We start from the raw sequence: 13,793 nt of genomic DNA, 5'->3' as shown, positions 1-13,793 counted from the left end.
GCTACCCTGGTTTTGGTCATGGCTGCTCAGGGATGCTTAGAGAGAAAAAAGAAAAAAGGAGGGACAAGATAGGACATTTTAATCAGCTCCTCCAATTAATAGTTTAAGGTCTTCCCCTGCAAGGGCTTCAAGTAAAATATCATTTATAGGAAATGCTGGGATACCTTGCCCTCATTTAATTTGTGTAATCCCTTTTTGAGCCTGCATATATTTCGACATCCACAAAATTCTGTGGCAGAGGGTTTAATTAAAGGTTTTGTGRAAAAATGGTTGACTTTATTGGTTTTCAACCTGCAGACCAAATAACCTGTAGCTTTTTTAATCTTAAGAAAAATGAATAATGATAAAGRAGTATCACCTTTCCTATTTTATAATGGTGTTTAGGGAGTGCTATTGTTCCACTCTCTTCACTGCCAGGAGTRTGGTCCTTATTAACTGATCTTTTTTAAGTTCTTTTTAAATTCTTGCTAAAAGGACACAGCTCAGATCACGGCCATTTTGGATGGGGTTTCTGCATATCCTTTAGTTTTACACTGCAGAGCTCTAGAGCCTTCATACTCTTAAGAGTAGAATTATTAACACCAATTATGGGTGTTTCTACCACCCCATAATTGTTCAATTTCAGACCTCTGGCTAGTGAGGGAAATGCAACTTGTGCTACACTGGGGTGACAGTCCTAGTTTGTCACATGAGCTGTGCTGAGTGTTGATCCATGTCAGAGGACATCACCTGTAAATTCAGTTGTGCTGATGGAGTGGAGGTGGCGTGGTGCAGGTGGAAGGCTGCAAGGTCTTCACGAGTCCAGTGGCCATCAACTGCTTGCTGGAAGGTGCTTTCCACAAATGGCCAGCGTGTTTGAAGATGTTTTCCAGAAGTGGCCATTCCCTCCTGGATAACTGCATGGACAGGTCATTCACAGGAGTTTCCRTGGAGCACTGCAGCCTCTGCTCTTGCCCTTCCACATAAGATTCTTGATTCGTTTGACCCTGTCAATATACATTTGTATTCCATTTGCACCCACTCTGTGTGTCTCAGCTGAAAGCAGCAGTAATTTAAGCATGCCTAATATTATGAGAATATTGGCAGGATARTGCTCGCATCACTACCTTTGATACTTAGATGCTGATTTTTTTTGTTGTATACTTTAACTCTGTACTTAGTGGGGGAGGCATATTCAGGCACGTGGGATTGAGAAAGCCCTTCTAGTTTAAATATGTAGAGACTGGGAGAGAAAAATCCTCCAGGGGAGTTAGTTTAACTGCAGAACAACTGGTCATATCTTCACTTGGATTCTGTTATCAGTGTATTTCTTAACACAGAAAGAATTTTTYTTTTAGCCAAAAGAGGAAGTATGATGAGTAGATCCTAATCAGATACATTATGAGAAGCCTCAATTAGATGCATTTTCCATGTAATAAAACCAATAAAAAGCCCACTTAAAGACGCCAGCACCATTATCATGAACAATGAGTCAATTTCTCTTGCAGTATTTTAAGTGTGTAGCTGTAACTTCAGAATAATTTTCTCTACCAACAGGCATATATCCAGGGCTGTTTGGGATTACTTTGATTATCATACTGTAAGATCAATTCTAAATGTAGGCACCAAAGCCTGAATAATTTATCTTCTAGCCCATTAGAACAATTTGGAGGATCTAATTCCATAGGCAACTTTTGCCAAGAGAGCAAGTGCACGTGTCTGTGTATCTCTTGGGGAGGAAGAGAGTGATAATCTCTGCTTTTAGAGTAAGACACCTGCTGTACTGCTTGACTCTGCTCTATAAATGCTTGTGAGCAATTTGTCTTGAGCAGAATAATTCCCTTTTTCCACAGCCAGTTGCAGAGTTCAGGACTTAYAAAGAACCCACTCCTTGTGTCTTTTACTCATGGTTTTGCAGCTCAGGCACAGATGTATCAAAGAGCTTGTCCAAGATTTACACTGAGGCCTTTTCTGGAACAAACACTTGACTCAGATCTCTATGTCTTAGGGCTGTGACGGTATTCCTTCTGGTGTCCTACTCTTTTGACCTTAGAATAGAAGATGTTGCAAAAAAATATGCAACATTTATTGGGAAAAAGATGTTAGAGGGAATTGCATTTTATTTCAAGTTTTGCCATGACCTGCCTTGCTTGCAAGAGAGTGAATTAACATGAAAAACTAGGCAAATAATGTGTTAAACATTTCACAAGGGGATTTTAAACATGCTATTCTCAGTAGCTTGGCATCTTTGAAAGTGATTTTTATTTTTTTTAAATTTGAAGTCAACTCTGCACTTACCAAATGGAGTTAATACAGACTCTCATTTGTCTGCCAATAGATCAGGTTTAAGCTATAGACTTCTCTGTAATTTTTTTGTCTTAATGTTTTCTCTTTTAACCATGACACCATCACTGCTGGCATGGAAGCCCACCAAACTGTCAAAAGTAGCCCTGTTAATGGTTTTGGTTTTGTTTACTTTCACATCTCAACAAGCCCTGAAAACTGTCAAAACTTATCATTTCCTCACTGTTCTTCCGAACTCTTTGACATAAAAAATGGGACTGGGGGTTGAGGATGGGTTAAGGAGAAAARATGTGGAGAAAAGAGAACATAAATAACTATTAAAAAATATCTGTGCCTTAAATAGCAAGAGGAAGAAGTAAAAACAGACAGTTTAGGACTGCCTCTGTTCCCCAGGTGTGCCTGGTGGGACAGATTAATAGATTTATTTAGGGACCATGAGCGGATATTCTGGTGTGAGAAAAAGAACAGGGCTGAATTAAGGTGGAGCAGTCTTCAGTAACATGTGCTGACATTGTGAAATCCAGTTTGAGCCAGATGGCTTAAAGTTCAAAGGATTCCTTTGTGCGTTTCAAGGTTTGGTTAATCAACCTAAGGAAGAGCTGTGCATTATCTCTTCAAAAATAGGAAGATACTCTGCTCTCCAGCAGCTCATTATCTCTGCATCAAGGGTAGTGTAGTGAGATAATCCTGCTGAACAACTGACCTGAAATATTCACCCCTGATCTAAATGGCCACAGTCCCAGTCGTGGCATTTTGCATGAACTGTGGCCTGGTTTTGTGATGTTTCGTGCCACCAGTGAATTCCTAAATTCTGCAAACACGAATGACTTTGGAGTCAGAAGATGCTGAATTCAAATGTCCAGGCAATGATGTCTCAAGCATTAAGCATCATAAAGAATTTAGTGGATGGTGGAGGAGCAGGCAGGCAGGTCTTGCCTTTGCACCATCCTCAGTGAGACCCAGCTCCTGAAATACAAGTGATTGTCGTAGGTGTCGATATCACTCAGAGCAGTGTAGCAGCACGGGGAGCATGGAAGGTGATGAAATAATCTGCCTCTTATTGGTGCTGCTGAATTGCTTCAGAACAAAGAACTGAAGATAAGAACTGAATGTATTGAAGGTCATGGCTCCACTGCTCTTGGGCATCYGCCTTCATTAGGCTTAATTGGGCTGTTTGTGTGGCCTCCCTGTGCCTGCAGCTCCGAGGCTGATTTTGAGGCGAGCATCCACCAAGCTGAAGAGTCAGAAGAGCTCTTCTGCTTTCCATCCCGTTCCTCAGCCAGTTTAGTGCTATTCCTGACTGTATTTCACCACTCTGACCTGTTTGGTTTTGGCTTGGGTGTCTGCCACCTCTCCTTTGATGCTGTTGTGTAGTCCAGTAGACCTTCAAAGTTTTATTCCCAATTTAGAGATTTTATTCCTAAAATGATTCATTTTTTTTCCCTTGGGCTGTGATGATAGCTTTTGTTTATATCCCCTCAGGTAGCCTAAATGKTTTTTTGTGAGTTACCTTAAGTATCCTTGCCCCCAACACCCACCTTGGTTATTTTTCAATGATTTGGGACGTTGCTAAAGATCATGTAGGTGGACATTCAAGGGAGGTATTTCCAGTATGTGGTCATGGCACAAACTGTCCCTCCATGGCACATCTAGAGGGTATTTCTGAAAGGTTGAATATGGTGATGTGGGATGCCTGTTTGTTATATGAAAAGACTCCTAAATTAGATGATTTGAGTCCCTGTGTCATGGAGTTTGCTTTTTCCCAGTGGAGACACTCATGTTGGTGCAGCTGAGGTACATGGCAGTGAGGTATTGTTTGTTTCCTTAACTCTGAACAAAGTAGGTTGGTTTGCAGCTGGGGTGAGGAGAGTGGCCTTAAAACACAGCTGCCTTTATTGTTCCTTATTTGGGGAGGAATTCAGTGGCATTGGGGAGACAACCTTGGTAATTAGTGTAAGAAATTTCTTYGGCTTTTGTGTTTCTCTTCTGTTTTTCATTTCTGAGGTTTAGCTCTGCCCCAGGATTAGCTCTGTCTTTTTCCTTCTCTGCTTCATGAGCTGCCTTATGTTCATCCATTTTATGCAGGTATTTAGTGGATATGCTCCTGCATATGTCTGGCTYACTACTCTGTGAACACAATTTCTTTCTTAGCCCCTAATTGATTTGGATAATAAAGTGCAATTATAAACTCAATAAAAATTGGTTATTTTAAAGGGAGAGCAGGAAAGAAAGAAACCTAAGTGRTGCTGTGCTGCGTGACTAGATAATAATGCAAAATCTCTCTCCTTTGCTGTATACTCTAAATACTCTCTTGCTTCCAAGGGAGGCTTGAGCTTAGGCAGAAACTGAGAAGTATGAGGTGTCCTGCSAGAGGGATGCTCTGGCTACATTTGTTTATGGCATGTGTCAGGGATGAGAGACCRTGTACTGGAATGGGAAGAATGGGGAATCAAAAATGCTTCAGCCATGCTGGCCAGCTCTGTAAGGTACCTAAATAGGACATGGATTTTTGCAGTCCCTTTGAGAGCTGAACCTTTGGGAATTTTCTCCTTTACTCAGTGTCTGCTTTTTCACTAGAGAGCAAAAGACCTGGTATCTGAGGTTGTGTCTTGGATTTAGAAAATCTGTATCTTTCTGAGTGTTGCATCCTACTGATGACTTCTCTATAATATTTTTTCTTTCTCCTGTGCTTTTCCAACTGCAAGTGCTATAAGAGATCATTTTGTACTCGGTGTGACTGCTGGTTTGCTGCACTGACATACTGATGTGTATTTATACCTGGGGTTGTTTGGATGCGATAACTGAGTTTCTTTGTTTCTTTTTGTTTTCCCAGTTGGGAGGCTGTGGAATCCTTGGYGTGGGCATCTGGCTGGCTGTCACCCAAGGGAACTTTGCCACCCTCTCCTCTTCCTTCCCGTCCCTGTCAGCTGCCAACCTACTGATCGTCACAGGGACATTTGTCATGATCATTGGCTTYGTGGGCTGCATAGGTGCCGTCAAAGAAAACAAGTGCCTCCTGCTGAGTGTGAGTATTGATCTTCTGCCGTGTTTGCTGTCTCGTGATGCTGGTGCTGTTGCAGTGCATGTTGTAGTGACCTGTATTTCAGCAGAAGGTGCCCACTTGACACACRTGAGATGTGAGTCACATGTGAATCAGGCTTTGATCACTCTAAGGTGCTGCCAGATCATTCCTGACAACACTGTCCAWGGAGGATGAGACCTGCAAGAGGAGAATTTTTAGAGATGGTGTAGGTTTCCTTGAACTCTTAGAGAAGAGGAAGAGTTTTGTAAAGACATCTTTTGCAGTGACTCTTTGGATTTCTTCTCACTCAGCTTTGGTAGCAATCTACTCTAACTGCACTCGTGGGACTGATGATCTGAAGTCCTGGGCAGAAAGATCAATGTAGGCAGGAAACAGGTTGATTTTGGTTTAAATTGAAAATTTGGTTTAAATTGAAAATTAAGACTTTCAGATTTGACAGTGCTGGTTTTGCCAACCATTAACTCTCCGAAAGCTGAGATGTCAGGAAGCAAAGGTGATAGCACAAGGAGACTGCTGTGAAATCAAAGATTTATGAGGTGCCAGCTGTCCATGATCTCACAGAAGCTGGAGCCGTATCCCTGGTGTGTTTTATCAAAATGCAGCTCGATGCCTTTCAGAGCTGAACTTTAGGAGTAGTGYATACTTTCTGTAGTTGGTGTTAGTGTGTATTTTGTGTCCTGGTCGGCTGAGGACCAGGAAGTGAGGTGACCTTGCTGCTCAAGTGTAGGACTTCACCATGAGGTTTGGCAAACCTCAGAATGAAGAGAAGCTGTGGTTCAGCTGGTGATCTGGTGATGCCTCTGCAAAAGGCTGTTCCTTACTGTGCTTCACAAAATATTTTTTCTTCCCTCTGGGAAACTGCAGAATGAGTTGAGGCACACAGCCCCCCAGTCACTCAGTGACTGACATTCAAAGCCTCAACAGAAGACTCTTTTTAAACCCTTGTCTTAATCAATTGTTCCTGCTGATTTTTAGGCAGGAACTAGTCAGTCTAGGCTAGTAAAGGCTGTGTTTGTGGCTTGAAACTAAAATGAGCAATATAAATGGAAATTAAGGAAGTTATGTGAGTGAAAATTTAAACTGGGAAGGCTGAAGTCAGAATCTGACGCTGCAAGTCCTTGACATTTTTAATAGTCCTATAAACACACACTTTGTGGAGGAAGTGTCTGCCCAGACAGATGTAATGGATTACAGTTTCAAGGACAATACAGCAGGAGTCCACGGGGTGCAGATTCTAATGGTATATCTTATATTTGCAAAATGAATCACCTACCCTGTGCTGTCCTCAAGGCCTTGCTCAGGTGTGACAGCAGTGAGCAGGGCCTGCTGCTGTGTCAGGATTAGGTCAGGATGTGGCAATCAGTCTTCAGTATTGGAATAATTTAAGGCTTTTATCCCTTATGGTTCTTTGGCCCTTTTCTCTCCTTTTGGCAAGGGCAAAGTCTCCCTTGATCAGCCATCATTGCCCAGAGAGGGTGAATGCACTCAGCCAGCCCCAGCTGGGCACCCAGGGGAGATAAAAATGTTTGCAGGTGCTGCTCCTCCTGACACYCTGCACAGCACTCAGAATACAGTGTCCTCCAGTGGATGACATCAAGACTATACTTGATGGAGCAAGTTAAGTGGTGCAGAGAAATCCAAATTCATTTAGGAACTCTCTGGATGGGAGAGTGGGGAAGCTTGATCTGATTTGGTACCCACATTTCACTGTGCCTATCCTTACCTTCCTGTACTGCAGCAATTCAGTGTGGYCTCTGTTTTACTCAATTTTCTTCGAAATTGAGTTATGTTAAAGCTGATTATAGCTACTTTAATTCTGAATAAACCCGACTGCCGAGGGCTAAAATACAGGTTAATTAGTCCACATTGAGTTCAATTTTTATTTGGTCTAGAGTAACTTTCAACATTGCATTGCCTTGGTAGTTTCTTACTATCAGTAAATACCAGTGAAATTTTTGAGCTCTTCTGAGTTTTGTGGGGTTTTTTTCTGTTCTGTCTCTTTGGAAGAGAAATGGATGGTGGTAGCAGCTCCTGTTTCTGGGAGCAAACCCTTATCATGCAGGTTTTTCTTTAGTCTTCCTTTCCCTAGATTGCTGGTTCTATTGGACTAGAGTTCAAAATAGTGTTTTCAAGTTCAGGGCTGGGGCATTTGGTTTTGGCCAGCTCCTATTTTCCTAGGTAACACAGATAGCAAAACAAATGCTTGAATGAAAGATATTGCTGAATATCAAGCCAAGGCTGTTCTTAGGGTGTGTAGTTGTTGGATCCCTTCATGCTTTTCTTATTCCACAGATGTTCCCAATGCTGTGTTCTGCCACAACGAAATTATCTCTTCCCAGAATATCTTTGACTTTTGTTAAACATCCCTGAAATTGCCCTATCTACTGCTTTTTACGAGGATTGTTTTGTTGCAGCTGGCTTGAAGTAGGATTTGCCATCTAAATTGTAAAGAGAAAGCTCCTAAGTGTTTCCAGCCTTGTGTGTCTGTGACACATACGGTATTTAACAATTGCTCCCAGATCAAATCCTTACACTCCTTTCAACATGTCCTTGTTAACATCTTAACATCTAGCTGCCACTTAACATCTAGCCTTGGACCTGGTAGTAGCTATGGTTGCTTTTGGAACTGAATTTATGTGACAGGCACTCATGGAGTAAGTTGTCTTGCTCATGTGTGATGCAGCTGCTGTATCTTTTTGTGCAGCATTTGCTTTAGCTAACCTTTTGTAACAGTTTATTCCATCTTGAAATAGGAGCTTTGAAAGTAGAGGTGGAGAAACTGAAGTCTACACAGGTGTTTAAGAGGGGAGGCTGTTTGGTTGTATGGGTAGTATATTCTGTTGCACTACTCCCTGGATAATGAATTTGCCCTCACCTCTTGATATTTGTTGAGCCCAAACACCAGAATCCCGGAATGGCTTGGGTTGGAAWGGACCTTAAAGATTATCTAATTCCAACTCCCCTGGCAGGGGCAGTGACTCCTTTCACCTGATCAGGTTTACTCAGAGCACAAAACAAACCTAGGGAACTGGGATGGACAGGAGTTAGACAAGGTTGACAGGCAGTTGTAACAGACTTGTGGTGGGCTTAAAAGCATGGGAAAGTTATTAATGGAAATTCAAAGAAAAGGAAAGCATGAAGTTAGAAGCTGGAATGTTGCATACTTTGCATGTTTCAGTAGTCTGTATGCAATAGTTTGATGAAGTGAGGCTTGGAATGGACAAAAAGAAGAAAAAGTGGAATAAACCAAGCTGGGGTAATACCTAGGAATGTTATCATGGTGGGTTGGCAGACATAGATATCCTACACATGTGAGGGCAGACATTGCTGCAATGAGCACAGCATTGCTCTGTATCTCTGAGTGAGTGAGTCGTGGTTTTCCCTGACCTCCCCTTTTCCTCTGCTCTGTACAGTGTGAGAGAAAGCCTGGGATGTTAAGTATGACCATACACAATAGTAAAGATGATGTGGACGGTTTTCCAGATGCTTTGCATGTGAATGGTTTTCCACTAGTTGCCACCTACTCTGAAATCACACCCTTAAGATCTTGTTGAAGATGCTTGTGGCATTTTAAGCCCACAAACTACATGTTTGGTCATGCCTGGTTTAACTAAGGGCAGTTGGGATCTCAGCTTGCTCATRTCTCCCACTCCTCATGGGTTTGTTGGGAGTCTGATCTGCAAGGACTGGAAAGACAAATTTCCCATACAATRGGAGCCCTTCTTGTTCTGCTTCCTAAAAGCAGAGAAAGATGGAGGCATGGGGCAGTTGGCAGTTGAGAGAATGGGCTGCTATTACTGGGGTGGGCAATCTAGAGGAAGACATTGGAGATASTGCAAGAGGCATGGAGCACCTTTGGGATCCTAAAATGAACTGGGAGGGAGCAGGGCAGGAAGAACTGCTGGCTCAACCCCCCTGCATTGGAGGAGCAAAAGTTTATGTGGAGGGAGATGCAGGATGTTTGTGGAAGGTCTTGCCTTAGGAATAGTGCTACTGTTTGATGATGTGATAAGGGATGAGATTTCCCAGGGAGTTTGCTTGAGTGAATGAAAAATGAGAGGTATCAAAGAGACATTTCAACATATTTACATTTCATACACTAAGTTGCAGAGCAGATGAGACTCTKATCATGTATCTTTGTGTTCTGCACATATGACATTTGTATTGGGTTGTCAGAGCATACCTGTAAGCTCTTTGGTATTGGACTGCTGTGGTGTTAGGTGTGGGTGTTAGTAAATGCTTACTCTGGTATTTACCTATGAGTTTTGAAAGAAGGGAGAGCAGACCAAGTATTTTGAGAAGTAGAGGACAGATGAGGAAGGAAGATCAAAAGTAGAAGTAAAGTTTAGTTTGTAAATGAGRTTTTTGCACAGCTATGTGCAGTAGACAGGAATGATCCACATTAACTCTCTGAATCAAGAGTTTAGATAGTCTAAAGCTTCACAGATTTACTGACTTGAATGGAATTACCTGGTGTCCACTGCAGATACTCTTTACTCAGTAGCAATGTATAGTCAGGCCAGTGCTTCCTTAATCTCTTAAGAAACAGACCCATTCCTATTTCTCTACATTCAGAGGAACAGAATAATATGAAAATCTAAGAGTGTAAAGAAAAAAATAAAAGGAAACCTCAGCCATCCTTATGCATTCTTCAAAAATACACAGGGTGAATTTTACAGGTGACATTTTAAGATTTTGGTGAACAAAGAATGGGTATTTGCACTGATTCTTATTTGCTCCAACTGCAAYGTGAAAGAAGATAAACTTTTCCATTGTTAGATTACCCTAGCAGCCTCAAAACAACAGGCATTCCTCAGATAGGTGTGCAACCTGGTGTATATAATCTTACATCCGAATGTAGATGCAAATTGATGAATGAAGTAGGCAAACAGTGCTTTAGTAAGATTTGTTTGGCATTTCTGTGAGTGTTTTTGCTCAAGACTGTATGACTGAGGTTCCTCTGCTACAAGCTCAGCCATAGTTAGAAAATGGCAGCTTCATTCTGAGGGGTTGGGTCAGTGTCCTGAACCAGTGACAGAGATAATAAGCCAAGAGTCTGACTTGAGAAGGTTAATTTATGGACTTCCATTGATTTTTTTTTTTAATAGGTATTTGGCCTTGCATTTCTGGATCATCTAGATGCAAATTTCTATGGGTTATCTTGATAAGAAATTAGAAATGCATTTTTGCTAGTTTTCCCTATGGAAATGCGATACAGTTCTAAAGTGCATCAGAGCTATTAGCCAGCCATATYCACCACCTTTGTGAATTTTAACAAAATGTTTGGCTTGTGTGCTCTTAACCCCCATGCAATGAGTGTGCATTCCCACTGAGGGCAGGCTCTTGCAGGAGCTGAGGCACCACTTTTCTCTGCCACTCCAACACAATCAGCTGTGGTGGCCTCATCACAGTGCTGACTTCAGGCAGGTGCTGTGTGAACACCTGAACAGACCACTTCTCTATGCTAAAGAGATTTATGCCTGATTAATTACTTTGATGCTCAAACATTGACCCAGCTGATCCTTAAGAGTCTGTGCAAACGTTATATTTTAGGTTAATTGGTTAAGATCTATGTTTGAGGAGCCAAGTTTCCCAAATTCTCTGCCTTTGTACATATTTAGCAGAGATCTGTATTTGTGTGGTTGCCCTGAAAAAAGTCATTCATTATTCCATGAATAGTCCAGGTTAAAAGTCTCAGCTCCGGACGTTAAATCGTGATGGGTTATGTAATTTATTGCCTGTATTACAGTATCCCCTGCAGGCAGCCTGGGAGGATGCTCATTCTGTATGAAACTCCTGGTAAGCAGAGGTACCCTGATCAYTAGAGCTTACTATCTAATTAGATAAGACAAATGGAAAATATTATTATCCTCATTAGATGGGGAGCTGCAGCAAAGTGAAGCTAAGTGCCTTGTGTAGGTTGCACTGGGASATTGTGAGAGAGCCATGAAGCAATCCCAAATTATCTAAATCTCAACTCAGTGCCTTCATCACCTTTCTGTGATTACAGCAGAACATGTCTAGCCATCCCATGTGCTTCAGTGACCTTTAGGAAGCATTTGGTCCATGTTTCCATAATAGTAATGACTATTTTGATTTCTTTATCATACGTATCATGTCCAAATGAAAAATAAATATCCCAAAGCAAAATTATTTCTTAATTTTTATTTTGTTGAAAATAATAATTGGCAGACTTAGCTGTTTTCCCACGGGCAACACTGAAGGCTGTCCCAGCTGAGCTGATCAGATTAATTGCAACATTGCCTTCAGTTAAATGTGACAACATTTAGAGAAGCTGCTGGAAAGGGCCTGTGAACATGGTCTAGTGCATWTTTTTTTTWAAATGGGAATTTAATTTTGGTACAGGAGATCATAGTAATCTTGGTAAAAAACAGTATCCTTTTGTGAGGGATAGATTTTAATCTCTGGTTGTTACAGCACACATCTATAGAAACCATGTTTCCAGACACTTGAAACTTAAATAATAACCTGTGTCCTAGAAGGAAATAAGGTTCATAGACAGTTGTTTATTTCACCCTCAGGTTTTTGTGSCACTTTTTTGTTCCTCCAATGATTTGGTACCAAGAATACGTTCTTCTGTGCTGGTTGGGATGCAGCRTGGCCAATAATCCAGTCAAAAGAGGTAGAGGATGAGGGGATCCTTCACCACATATTACCTACACAAGAACAAATTAGAAAGGGCAAAGGGCTTAAAGCAGACAAAATGCTGATTCCTCTCTCATTAGCCAAAGCCTGCTGCCTTCTTATGAAGCACCAAAATTGGGTATTTTCCATCACATTATGGATTAACAAAACAGATTAGGTACACCTACTTCCCCTTATTCCTGATTTGTGGATAACCCTGATTTTTATTTTAGAAAAGCTGAAACAATAGTTAGTGATAAGGGGAAGGAAAATAATCATTAACAGGCAGATTTGTGTTCTCATTTTAATTTAAATGATAACCTCGTGTTAATAAGCAAGGAGTTCATCACAGCTGCTGGAATGAATAAAATCAGAATTAAACTTTGATATTAGATCAGGACCAGCTGTGGAATGCACTCATGCTATATACATATCTGTGTACTAGCCAGATATCAAAAGATTCTCATTTATGGAATAGTCCAAGGGGAAAATGAGCGCCCATGATGTTTTGTACTGGGCTGTTGAGAGTTTTCTGAACTCCAGCCAGCTTATCTGTAAGTGAAGCAGCAATAAAGAAAATAAGGAAAAAGTTAACGAGTAGGAAGAAAAAGAGTCAAAAAAACCCTACTGTTTTCAATGTTATAACTGGATCCAGAGAGCTGGCAGTTGAAACTTCATTGGTGACAGGGAATTTATTTCAAAGCAACTAAATGGAAAAGAAACAGCCTGTAAATGACTTCATCTCAGTAATTTAATGCTRCAGATCAAACAGTAGATTCTCATTCCAGTTTAGCACATAAGCTGGTGTTGTAGCAATGAAAATAGCAAAATCAGGGAAGTGCTGACTGCAGCCACAGCAGCAGGCAAGTAATGCAGAGACCAGACAGATGCCATACATACAGCCTGAGAGCATTATACATCATGTATATCRCTTCCCTGTGTAGTGCTGTCTTGCATGTGAAATCCCAGCTTGCCCCTCTTTGGGCTAAGCACTAATCTTCCCTAGTTTGGTTGTTTCTATTGTGAAGAATCTGCTCCTCACTGCCTTTCAGGTTTTAGCCCCTTCTGCTTGGCTGATACTGAAACTCATGAAGGGATGGAACYTGGATGAGTCCTCCCCTTCCTCCCTTATTTCTTCAGCTCTGGGAGCAGTTAATCAAAGGACCTGGGAACAGAGGAGAGAGAGAATAAAGCTCTTTCCCTTCCCTCCTGGTTTTAGACTTGATCCTAGGGGCAGTGTGTGAAAGGCTTACCTCATAGGGTGTATTTAGTTTTCTGATACAGACTGATGCAATACCACTGGTGCCTGATGTGCTTTGAATTACAGAATGACACAGTGTCTTGATTTAGAAGGGACCTGTAAGAATCATTGAGTCCTATTCCTTGCAAGACTAGCTAGGTAAACTAAGCCAYACAACTAAGTATGTCATCCAGGAATTCCTTGAACAGGCTTTGAGCCCCACTTCTCTGGGGTGCTAGTTCTGGACAGTGAAGAACCTTTTCGTAGCATCCCCATTCCTTTTTGTAGTGCCAAGACACTGATTTACAGCCATCGCACACTGTGGCAGCACCTTGTGCAAGAGTCAGGGGAGCTGTACTAATTTAGATCAGCTGGAAGTTTAATCTGTTTGTTTAAATGGCTCTCAGTGTTGGAGTTCCTAACTCCTTGCTGGTTAAAGTGTATCAGCAATATCAGCTTCTCTGACAGACTGTGCAGGCACAAGTTCCCTTGTCATCTACAAAGTCTCCCTTATCCCAACTTTTGTCTCAGCATTCAACCAGCTCTCATATGCCAGAAGTTCTTCAAAAGAATATTTTCCAG

General features: G+C 41.5%; 1 protein-coding gene across 3 annotated transcripts in view; it reads left to right on the top strand.

Moving 5' to 3' along the window:
- Window positions 1-13,793, top strand: part of TSPAN4 (tetraspanin 4) — a 331,831-nt gene that overhangs the window by 264,063 nt on the left and 53,975 nt on the right. For all 3 annotated transcript variants that reach the window (XM_057371433.1, XM_057371432.1, XM_057371431.1), the window contains one exon: window positions 5,117-5,308. In XM_057371433.1, the coding sequence (XP_057227416.1) occupies window positions 5,246-5,308 (63 nt within the window). In that variant the 5' untranslated portion in view covers window positions 5,117-5,245. The remainder of the gene's footprint in view (window positions 1-5,116; window positions 5,309-13,793) is intronic.

Source organism: Malurus melanocephalus, unplaced genomic scaffold (genome assembly GCF_030028575.1).
Source record: "Malurus melanocephalus ecotype Western Australia unplaced genomic scaffold, MMel_1.1 scaffold_147, whole genome shotgun sequence".
Lineage (NCBI taxonomy): Eukaryota > Metazoa > Chordata > Aves > Passeriformes > Maluridae > Malurus > Malurus melanocephalus.
The sequence above is the reverse complement of the archived record's forward strand: the minus strand, read 5'-3'. Positions and strand labels throughout refer to the sequence as shown.